This window comes from Podarcis vaucheri (genome assembly GCF_965113315.1).
Source record: "Podarcis vaucheri genome assembly, chromosome: 8".
Taxonomy (NCBI): Eukaryota; Metazoa; Chordata; class Lepidosauria; order Squamata; family Lacertidae; genus Podarcis; species Podarcis vaucheri.
In genome coordinates this window covers 14,610,620-14,622,659 of record NC_138766.1, presented here as the reverse complement: position 1 = coordinate 14,622,659, position 12,040 = coordinate 14,610,620, and the positions used below count along the sequence as shown (strand labels likewise).

The following is a 12,040-nucleotide window of genomic DNA, read 5'->3' as shown; positions in this document are numbered from 1 at the left end:
CAGCGCCAGCACTTTGAATTGAGCCCAGAAACTTAAGCCATAGTTCAGCTTTTCATGATGTCCAGAAGAGGCAAATGTCTGCCTGCCTTGCCCAATGATATTTCCAGTTTCTCTTATTCTCCATACGCTCCAAAATGCTTCTTCAGAGAGCCCCTCAACCTTCTGGAGCAGGTTTGGAGGGTGAGCCAGGAGTTGCAGGGGGAAGGAGAAGCAGGAGGAGACCCATTGCCTGAGCTTGTGCTAAACTGGATCTCACCCACTCTTCTGTCCTCTTCAGGCTTGGACCCACGCAGGTATTCTTCTGAAACACAAATACAGTTTCCTGGTTGGATGTGCCTCCATTTCAGACGTCATTGCTCAGGTAAGGATTGATTCATGTCACGGCTATTTCTACTGCAGAAAGAGCTGGGCCAAATCTGTACGATAACCGTGCTTGGAACAGTCTGGGTTTGCAAGATTATCTGTATATATTGATATAGGACCCTTTTGAAATGGAGTGGAAATAGGTCTGCTTGCTGACATGAGGACTGAAGAGTTGACACTAAAGACATGTTAAATCGTCTCAATTATTGCTTGTTGGGTCGCATTTCTCGATAATATTGTGGTATATTTTTTCTGATAATAATTATTGTGTTGCTGAATAGCTGGATCTAGCTAATCTACTTCCTGCTCATGTCATTATAGCCAGTATGAATTAATCTGCTGTGCATTAGACAGCTGCAGAATAGATGTTATTAAATCCAATTTTGACTGTCTTTGTGCTCATGCTATATTTTGGCGTTCTTCCTTTCCCTCTGAGCCAGTTCACAGAATTGCTTTTGGACAGAAAAGTCACAACGGATAAATTTTCTCTGTCAGCTTTCGTGCGGTAAAGTAGATGTTGTAGAAGCAAAAGTAACAGCATTCGGAAAGGGAATTCCTTGAAAATGTTGGTGTGGGTTCTCTTTCAGAACATTATAAAAGTTCCCTAAAGAAAATGGTCAAGCTTCCTTCTTTGCGGTTCAAATAAAAAATTATTCTGTCCTTAGCATAATTCAAGATGACACTTCACACCAGTTAATGCCAGCAGGTGCATATAGACACATGGAAAACTTAAGTGACCAGAGAAAGAGTGTGCCATTGACTACAGTATATTCCCATTTAAACTCTATTAAACTCCAGCCACTTATAGGCAAATACATTTTCTGCTCTGTTGTTCACAAACCCAGGGCTGTCAGGGTTCCTTAAAGACACCTGGAAATTATGAAGGATAGCATCAGGCCCATAAGTTAAAATGGCTGCAAAAGTGAGCTGTTTCATATTTCCTAGATGGGGTTTTAGAGTTTGCAAACTCAAAGGATAGTAAGTATAGTATGACTGTTATTAATTCAAGCAATTGGAGGAAATGCAAAAGGGAATAACTCTCTGTTGGAAGGAATTCTTTCAATGCAGAAGAAAGGACCATTATGATTATGACTTGATTTCCCCATCCTTTGAATTCAATTGTTAAAATTAATCTATGCCCCACTTTGACTAATTATCTCTCTATCTCTTCTACCTCTTCTACCTTCTACCTCAAAGAGCAAAAGGCAGAATACATGGTTTTTCCACACCATGTTATCCTCACAACAATTGTGTGGTGGTTGAGAAAGCAATTGGCTTCAGCTTCATAGCTAAGTGAGGCTGTTTAAGCATATTTTTAAACAGTAAGTTTGTCTGACACCTAATTTGCCCAGGGTGGTATAGAGGCTAACACAGGGTCACCATATTTCAAAAAGTGAAAATCTGGGCACAAAAGGTGTTGAATTTCTGCAAAATCTAAAATAAAATAAAATAAAATAAAATGAAGTTTTAAAACTAATTTTTAAATGAAAACAGCCACAAAATTAACACTGCCGATATAAGCTGCCACTAGCTTTTAAACTGCTTTTCTAAAATTCCACCCAGACGCCATTTTCAAATCCCAGCTATGTCCGGATGTATGGCAACCCTCGGCTAGGACTTGGGATATTCAGATTTAAATTAATTACATCTACCAATGCAATGTAGTTATAAAACAGTTCCGCTAGGAGCGTAGACATCGCCGATTCAGAACTTACCCCATTAACTCACTAGATAGCTTAACTAATGTGATCCTTTTCCTTCAGCTTCTCATCTGCAATATGGGGATAAGAATACTTACCTACGCTACACAAATGTTGTAAGGGTTACAGAAACAATACTTCTAAATCTCTTTGAACACTAGGAACCACTCGTATCATTGTTTAGTATTGCTATAGGAATCCTTTCCCAAATATGAATTGTGTCTGTTTTAGCATAGTTAGCATTGTGTGTGTACTACATCTCTCATGCTTTTTTGAAGGTGACCTCTCAGAGGTCGAAGTTATTTTCCCACCTCATTGTTACTGGGCGATACCCAAGTCCTACTCGAAGTAGACCCATTCAGATTTTAAGTTCAGTGGTGCCCCGCAAGACGAATGCCTCGCAAGACGGAAAACTCGCTAGACGAAAGAGTTTTCCGTTTTGGAGGTGCTTCGCAAAACGAATCTCCTATGGGCTTGCTTCGCAAGACAAAAATGTCTTGCGAGTTCCTGCGGGTTTTTCCCCCTCCCCCCCTTTTTCTAAGCCGCTAAGCCACTTATCAGCTGATCCGATAAGCTGATAAGCCGCTAAAAGCCGCTAATAGCGCTAATCCTCTAATCCGTCGATGGGCTTGCTTCGCAAGACAAAAAAACCGCTAGACGAAGAGAATCACAGAACGGATTCTTTTCGTCTTGCGAGGCACCACTATTCATTGATTTCATTGGGCCTGCTCTAAGTATGACTTTGTTGAATATCGCCCCTGTCGTTCCTTGATTTCTGACATTAAATTAGCCTAATAGTATAAACGCATTCAATATATAGCTTTTTGCTATTGGATTTCACTGTGTTTGTCATTTGATTTCTCTGTGTAGTATTTTTTAAGTGATGCATGTTACTAGATGAGATGTATTGTACTGCGTTGGAATGTATCGTTCAAAGCTGCTTCTGAATTCATTCATTTTCTCCCTCATACTGCATATACATAATACAATCTTATTATAGATACCCTTTATCTCTATATTTGTTTTTTAAAAAATATCTCGGGCCTTCTAGCCATACCCATAGCCCTTGATGAATAAGCTCCTAACATCTAAAGAAAATGCTATCGTCTTCATAGCCTCCTCTCAAATTAATGAAATCGTTGGCTTCTTCAGACAAGTTTATTGAGGGGGGGTGGGTGGGAACAGACTCAGAAGCTTCTGTTACATTTTTATAATAGAAAATCAAAATAAGTAGTTTCATGAAATTAGAGGACCAGAGAATTTCCAGAACTGAACATACATTTGCAGCAAAGACCTCTGAATAATAATTAAGAATTGCATTATGTTCTGAACACTGTGACTGTGTCCAAAACTATTTAGTTTTCACATCAGAATTCAGAATCTTGTTTTCATAACCAGTCTTTCTTTTTCCCCCTTTCCCTTTCTCCTGACAGGTTGTTTTCGTAGCCATTTTGCTCCACAGTCATTTGGAGTGCAGAGAGCCCCTCCTCATCCCTATCTTGTCGTTGTACATGGGAGCCCTTGTCCGATGTACCACCTTATGCCTGGGCTACTACAGAAACATACATGATATTATTCCGGACAGTAGCGGGCCAGAGATGGGGGTATGTTTTGATGCATTTGTCGATCTTGCTATATGATTACGTTCAGTACACCAGGATTGCAAAACAGAACCTAAAAACCACTGGCCCTATTTACCGTATTTTTTGCTCTATAAGACTCACTTTTTCCCTCCTAAAAAGTAAGGGGAAATGTGTGTGCATCTTATGGAGCGAATGCAGGCTGTGCAGCTATCCCAGAAGCCAGAACAGCAAGAGGGATTGCTGCTTTCACTGCTCAGCGATCCCTCTTGCTGTTCTGGCTTCTGAGATTCAGAATATATTTTTTTCTTGTTTTCCTCCTCCAAAAACTAGGTGCGTCTTGTGGTCTGGTGCGAAAAATATGGTGCTTTAAACTACTTGCTCATCTGCCCGCATACACTTGTATCATGTGCAAGACCCGAACTGAAAAGCAACGCTCTCCATTTGCTAGACAACTGGGGGAAGCTTTTGAAAGTGATTGTTAATTGCTAATTGTTAATTGGCAGTTTAATTGCTGCTTAACAGGCTTACAATGCACCCCGCTAAGGGGTTGCTAAGCTTATAAACTTCATTTATAAACGAGTACCGGCACCTCCTTTTATACCCCCAAAACACACTGCCTATTATTATTATTATTATTATTATTATTATTATTACTATTACTATATTTGTGCTAAGGGTAACCTCCACCACAATGCTATACTCATTACTTGGCAGCAATTAATTGCCAGTTTAACTTACTTCTCTTACATCCTTCGATATATGGAAGCTGTGACTATGCCCTGATATTTTATACAAAATATATTTGTATTTATGTTGCTGCCTTGTCTCTGCTGATTGCAATTCTCGTGCCATAGCCTCTCTCTTGGCCATTTCTTGCAACCACAGTATTTTCTTCAGTGTAGTGAAGTTCGGTACTGGATTTAGAAAAAAAACCCCACCACATTTCTTTCTGTGCTGTTATTTTAAGATGTCAGCATGATTAGCATAGAGCCAAGGAAATACACAGATAGTTGCAGGACCATTTCTGAGTCACTCAAAGCCGCATACCTTTACGAATGCTTCCTTGCAGGAGTGTATATCAGAATGGATTTAAAAACGTTAAAAAATATGGCACTTCTTAAATCCATAGTTGCAGATAGTACTTTCGTTAGGTGCCAGAACACTTTTTCTCATGAATTGAAAGCCCAGTTCTGCAATAATCCAAATCACATAGTCTAAAATCTATATCTATAAAATCTACCGGTATATCTTCTTTTTAACTTACTGGCTGGTGATATATGCATGCTTATGTGTTTCCCTGCTCTTTTTTCTGCTTGCACATACCATAGCCAACATTTGGAAAGGAGATTTTTTAGCTCTTCTGTTGACTGCATCTCCATCGTTCTGCCCGGACACTAAGGTCGAGCTCCAAGGGCCTTCTGGCGGTTCCCTCGCTGCGAGAAGCCAAGTTACAGGAAACCAGGCAAAGGGCCTTCTCGGTAGTGGCACCCGCCCTATGGAACGACCTCCCACCAAATGTCAAAGAGAAAAATAACTACCAAACTTTTAGAAGACATCTAAAGGCAGCCCTGTTTAGGGAAGCTTTTAATGTTTAATAGGTTATTGTATTTTAGTGTTTTGTTGGAAGCCGCCCAGAGTGGCTGGGGAAACCCAGCCAGATGGGCGGGGTATAAATAATAATAATAATAATAATAATAATAATAATAATAATAATAATAATAATAATAAATAATTACTATTACTATTATTATTATTATTACTACTACTACTACTACTACTACTGCGTTCAGGTGCTGTCATTCACAAGGACTGCATTTTCTCATTTTACCCGCAGGGAGATGCTACAATAAAAAAGATGCTCAGTTTCTGGTGGCCTTTGGCGTTAATTTTGGCTACTCAGAGAATCAGCCGGCCAATCGTCAACCTCTTCGTATCCCGAGATCTGGGTGGCAGCTCTGCAGCTACAGAGGTAAGAGTCCTTGATTTCCATGTATTTATTCAGAAAAGTAGAAGACCCAGTTCCCTCTCCAGTTGTCTCTGTTTTCCTGGTTCTTTAGGAATTCATTCTGCTGTTGTTAAATGTTAACTTCCCCAGGGTATTAAAGAAACCAGCAGGCTTTTACGTGAAGTTTTTCCCCTAAGTCTGAGCATCTTTCCCGACTGCTTCTGAAACTAGCATTTTCTTTCACCGCTGTCACGACTTAAGGGCCAAACTAGATGCTACATGGACTTCTATATTATTTTTCCTCAGCATTTTTACTTTTAGAAACGTAAGCGGCCTCAGCCAACTGCCGCCCTGAGTGGAGGAAGTGAAAGTGGATCGTGGCCGCTCAACCCTTCCCCCTCCAGACATTTTTCACCTAACAAAATACACGGACCCCATATCTCTTTTCCCATGGATAGAAAAAAAAGGAAACCTCATTCTTCTGTCCTGCCCACTACTGCCATTTGAGTCTGATTTTTTTAATTATTATTTTAAAACATGAAGGAAGAGAGAAACAGAGTCCTGTCCATATTTTCTTTGGCCATTAGCCGAGCATTACTGTTTCCCCCCGGTTTCTCAGATCTTCAACAGAGTATTTGGTAACTCAGAAAGCAAAACAAAGACACTCATTTAGAGTCTGATTCCTCACTGACTCATCTCTTGTGTGAGCAACGTTATTGGGCGAGATTCAGAGAACTGTGAGTGGTGTTGCACTTACGGAACTGCCGTCTTCTGCTTCCTGCCGCATCACCCAATGCCATCTGTGTTGCTGGTTCTGAGGGTATAGTGACGTTTGGGAACGGCATGTTTCAAAATATGGCGGACTGTCAGTGGAGGGAAAAGGCATACTCTCCTCTAGTGCAAGTGTAAGTGCCTTTCAGCTTGTGCAAGGAACATTTAGATGTAATACCTGGCCAAAAATGTTACAAAAACCCTCCTCCCCAAATTCTGAGACCTCTCTGTATGCATACCCTAAACCACTGGAGCTTCTTCAATATGGCACGATCCCATGGGCATAAATGGGAATAGCACGACTACATGGGCTGACTTAATTGCACAGGACTCTTTTATGAAAAATGAAAATCCTTGAAGGTGTTAATTCTGCAGGCAAGTCAATATTATTGGTCCCTCCCACGTGGCCAAGCTGTGAGCAAGGTGCCTGTATCGTGTTGACTCTTTTATACTGCATATAGTAATTTTAGGCACTTTACAAACAAATGAATGAATGAATATAACCGTACCATACTTCAGTGGCTCACATCTTGCAGAGTGTACATGCAGGGGAGGGGGTAAGATTTTACCAGATATTGCCCAGATGTTTGGAAACCTATCATTGCAGCCCATATGAGCTGGAAAGGTTTATTTTTTTTTTTAAAAAAAAAGCTCAGATTCTTAGTATATTTCCCCTCACTGCTAAATTCCACACACTTGCAGAATCACCGAATATGCACCACCCTTATTATAAGATTATATTCCTGACAACTTAATAAACATTAAGGTGCCAGTCTTTTTGTGTATATTTCTGCTTGTGATTTAAAGTAGAATAAGAGGAAGTATATAGAATTGTATCATGTAGTTGAACTTCGGAGTTCAAGCACCTGGAAATACTTAATTGCACATTTCCCGGTTACTGCCCGAAATGTTTGTGCAATTAATATTTTAAGCATACCACTTTAACGTGGTTTCAGTTGCTAAGTGCAAAGAATGCATTCACTCGAAAGCAAATACTTCTCATATTATCTATCAGCTGATAGCTGACTTCATTAGTGCCTATTGTCCGTTTGTTCTTTTCGCTTCCGTTTCTGAAAGCATCACTACTGAAAGAGAAAGCGCTGGCAGAGCCGACAATCAGATAAGCCTGCCAGCACACAAGCTGAGTGTACTGCAAATTTCTGTACATGGCGCTGCCAGTAGCCCTTGATTTTGGCAGGAGGAGAAAAGAAGGAACTCTATGAAAAATAATGAGTGTGCATGTTTTACTTTGTTCCTGGATTTTTTGGTCAGGTGCTGTATTTGGCTTAGATTTGGCCAAGTACAGATGTAATCTTCTAACCATGGTTAGGAAATTGGAAATATGCCATGAGCTCATTCTCCCTGAGCATAATTCTGTGCAAATCCCCCTCATTTTTTGATGCTAGCCACTGTTCAGTGTTCATTCTGCAACAGTACTTGTGCTATGAACCATAATTCATAAATATGGTTTGTCTCCTAAGTGCCAACACCGCTATCTTTTGAGCAGCAGGCAAAACTCTTTCCTATTTTCTCAAGCTTTTAAGTTCTGGGCATTTAAAAATAATTCTTTATTTATTGAATTATAAAACAAACAGGAGCATAACAACACATCCAATTGGGGAGAATTCATCAAATAATAATTGTTTTCAGTGTCACATTACAAAGCCACTCATCTGGTATTAACAGTGCAACAGCATCAATAGAGGAGTGCGTTTTTGAAATAAATCCCAGTGATGAGGTCCCAGTTTCATGCTCTGCTTATAGGCAAAGACCTTTGCAGATCATTTGCAGTAGCATAAGCAATAAACTCCTACATAACGGGGTAGTAATGGGCCGGGTCTTCAGATCCTTTTGAGACTTCTAAATTGTGTGTTGCTTTCTCAGATGCCGCCAGACGCCAGACATTATTATACCACAAACGCAATTGTAAATCAATTAGATTTTGTTGATTATCTCTGCTAAGCACAATGCAAGCGCTCTTTTTGCTTGTGTGTAAGCAACCAGGTGGGACACGGGTGGCACTGTGGTCTAAACTACTGAGGCTTGGGCTTGCCGATCAAAAGGTCAGCAGTTCGAATCCCCATGACGGGGTGAGCTTCCGTTGCTCAGTCCCAGCTCCTGCCAACCTAGCAGTTCGAAAGCACATAAAAAAGTGCAAGTTTGCACTTCTGGCGGGAAAGTAAATGGCATTTCCGTGCGCTGCTCTGGTGTCAGTGTTCAGTTGCACCAGAAGCGGCTTAGTCATGCGGGCCACATGACCCGGAAAAACTGTGCAGAGCGGACAAACGCCGGCTCCCTCGGCCTGTAAAGTGAGATGAGCGCCGCAACCCCAGAGTCGTTCATAACTGGACTTAACTTTCAGGGGTCCCTTTACCTTTAAGCAAGCAGGTATGGGGCAGTGTGGCCATACCGCTAGGCTGTGCCCCCTCATATTCAAGACCATTATCACTTTTAGAGCATAGCTGTCAACTTTTCCCTTTTTAAAGGGAAATTCCCTTATGCTGAATAGGATTCCTCGCAAGAAAAGGGAAAAGTTGACAGCTGTGTTTTAGAGTTTGAGGACAGGTTTGAAGCAGGGGCTTCATATTTGGGAATGCTTCCTCTGCACTTTACAGACCTAACTGCGTAGCACCCCATATTGGATGAGATTGCTTCTCCCTGCTTCAGAACTCCATCGTCAAATTCGTGGAGGACTTTAAACTCAGGGATAGTGATGTGCCAGAGGGGGTGGATCTAACAGTCCTCTCTCCCCGCCCTTTCTCGCATATTTAACTCACCCTCAGCCACACCCACCCCTCACATCTGAACAGGGCTCTACTTGCTTTTGTTTTTAATTGCACATTTTCATTTCTGTGGCCACAGTTGTGTAAACCACCTGGAACCAGCTTCAATGAAGGGCGGTAAAGAAGTGTTTTAAACAAACAAATAGCTTTAACGGGGCTTTGCAAGCCGTTTAATGATGCTGGCTGCAAATTTTGGTTTGAAGCTAACCATGGTTAACCAAGTAATCTTGATGAAGGCAGAGAGCTGAGCTAAAAATGGTCTTAAATTGTTTCCCTCCTTTTCTGGTTTTAGGATTAATATCTAAATATAATACTGAGGAGAGCTAACCCTATTCCTTTTTAAAAAAACAAACAAACAAACAACCGTCTCTATTAACGTTTATTAACATACAAAGGATTTATATTAATTAACATATAAAGCATTTATATTTCATTCAGTCTTAAGATGGCACACCAAGACCATTATTATTTTATCATGGAAAGGGAACAATAAATAAAGAAAAAACACGAGTGTATGTGTGTTCATAAGCTACTTTTTTTAATCTCTACTGTGCAGGAACCATTTTCTTGCTTGACCATCTAAAATGTTACTGGTGTAACTCATAGGATTATGTGAATCTTGAGCGAGAGGCAACCCTTACGAGTTTTTCCAAGGATTTGACCTGTAATGTTCTCTCTCCCCTCTCCTCTGCTATAGGCGGTGGCAATTCTGACAGCTACATATCCAGTAGGGCACATGCCATATGGCTGGTTGACAGAAATTCGAGCTGTTTATCCTGCTTTTGACAAGGTGAGCTTGTTTTCTTTGATGAGAGCAAACCCTTCACTTCTCTTTCAGATGCATCCTTGCCAAGTGTCAGATTTATAAGCGTGTGAAGCGTATAGAAAATGAGTCAGATTCCTAGATTCTAGGAAACTTCAAGGTAGTTTTGTTGTTGCTGTTATGCTGTGCAATGCTACACTTCTTCGATTCTATAAAATACTGTTGATGAGTTCACCCATCTGTCTATCTGTAAGTTCGGCATCTCCATCTCTTGGGCCTGTTGGATTTCTGTAATGGCCAGGAGATGGAAGTCATCCAGCTGGTTTCTTTCTGCAGGGAGAATTATCACGGGGAACTGCTTGCCATTGGGAGTTGGAAAGCACAATTCAGGGGGCAGCCCCATTCTGGAAGCAGCGTGCAACTCCAAACTGATGTGACTTGCATGTGTCAACACAGGATGTAGGGCAGTGCAGGCTGAGTTGAGGGGGTACAAAATTCAGAAGATCCATAATTGAGAAGATCTGCTTGGGGGCACCAAATTTTGGCCTTGCACGAGGCACCAAAAGATTACCTGGATGTGAAAGCCACTGGATGTGTGCTCTGAAAGTGGGGACGCAGGTGGCGCTGTGGTCTAAACCACTGAGGCTCTTGGGCTTGCCGATCAGAAGGTTGGCGGTTCGAATCCCCGCAACGGGGTGAGCTCCCGTTGCTTTGTCCCAGCTCCTGCCAAACCAGCAGTTCGAAAGCACGCCAGTGCAAGTAGATCAATAGGTACCGCTGCGGCGGGAAGGTAAACGGCGTTTTCATGCGCTCTCGTTTCCGTCCCAGTATTCCATTGCGCCAGAAGCGGTTTAGTCACACTGGCCACATGACCCGGAAAGCTGTCTGTGGACAAACGCCTGAAAGCAAGATGAGCGCTGGAACCCCATAGTCACTTTTGCCAGGGGTCCTTTACTTTTACCTTTACCTTGCTCTGAAAGTACAGCTCCAGAAGCTTCTGATAATTGTGGGGCATTTCAGGACACACACCCCGTTTATGCCAGGAGCCCACCACCCCTCCAGAACCGAATGTTAGCACGGCCAGTTCCCTGTGCTAATTAAGAATACGCCCCAATATCTTCTTTGATGTCATTGGGAGCACCCGTTTGCCATTGTGCATGGGAAGCCCCAAAAAACATTGAGCTAGTCTCAACCTGGCAGACGTTTGGATGAAGAACAGGTTGGAGGGTGGTCCTTGAACTCCTTGCTCTCCAGCTCCAAGCTGTTTCCTTCGTCCTTAATGGCCTGATTGGCATGCATCTCTCCCTGCCTCCCTACCCGCAGTATGTCCCTGAATGCTAACACCTCCACTTACATAAGCCAGCCATGAGCGATTGAGATTCCCCTGTTGTGTTCCTTGGGCATCAACAAGGAACATGCCCATGGTTGCTTAAGGGTCAGAAAGCCAACTTTCAATAAGGAAGTTTCTCCAGGGCCCAGAGACATTTAAGCAAAGGGTTCACATATCCCTGCAGAGGATCCTGGGAGCTGTAGTTAGTTAAGGGCACTGAGAAGATTATTTGGGGAAAACAATGTGCTTTTCAACGTATGCTGTGTATGCAGCCTTTATATACCCATTGGTCCCTCTTTTTTCCTAATCTACGAGACTCATTGTTTGGATGAAAAGAACGAGGAAGCGGTGAGTAAGGAAGATTTCAGTAGCACACTTGAAATTTCTTACTCCTTCTGTGCCTTTTAGCTGTAGTTCTTCATTGACAGATCCTGTTGAAGATTCCACGACTTCAGCTACATTCTGCTTTTTGCTGTTTACGGAAACTACAACTGCACATGTAGATTGAGGGTGGGCTCTGGGGAGGGAGACGGGGTTTGATGTTTGCATAGCGATACGTGGAATCTCTGGGCAGGACAGAACATCGAATCCCTTAACTTGTGTACAGATCATTAGAGTGAAAAGGAACCAGGTGTTCGGGGCTGTTTCTGTAGGTTGCTTCCTTTGCTAATTGGGGGTGTAATGACTCAGGAACTGCCACAGTGATTTGGATCAGTTTGTACCAAGCTGTATTCCTGGAGCAATATATTTATTTAAACAGAAAAGGAAAAAAAACAAGCTTGCAGTGTGATCAGCATCTGCA

General features: G+C 41.9%; 1 protein-coding gene across 2 annotated transcripts in view; it reads left to right on the top strand.

The window, feature by feature from the left end:
• Positions 1-12,040, top strand: part of ANKH (ANKH inorganic pyrophosphate transport regulator) — a 132,607-nt gene that overhangs the window by 100,474 nt on the left and 20,093 nt on the right. For both annotated transcript variants that reach the window (XM_082234496.1, XM_082234497.1), the window contains exons 4-7: positions 278-361; positions 3,497-3,667; positions 5,481-5,615; positions 9,843-9,935. In XM_082234496.1, coding sequence (XP_082090622.1) covers positions 278-361; positions 3,497-3,667; positions 5,481-5,615; positions 9,843-9,935 — 483 coding nt within the window. The remainder of the gene's footprint in view (positions 1-277; positions 362-3,496; positions 3,668-5,480; positions 5,616-9,842; positions 9,936-12,040) is intronic.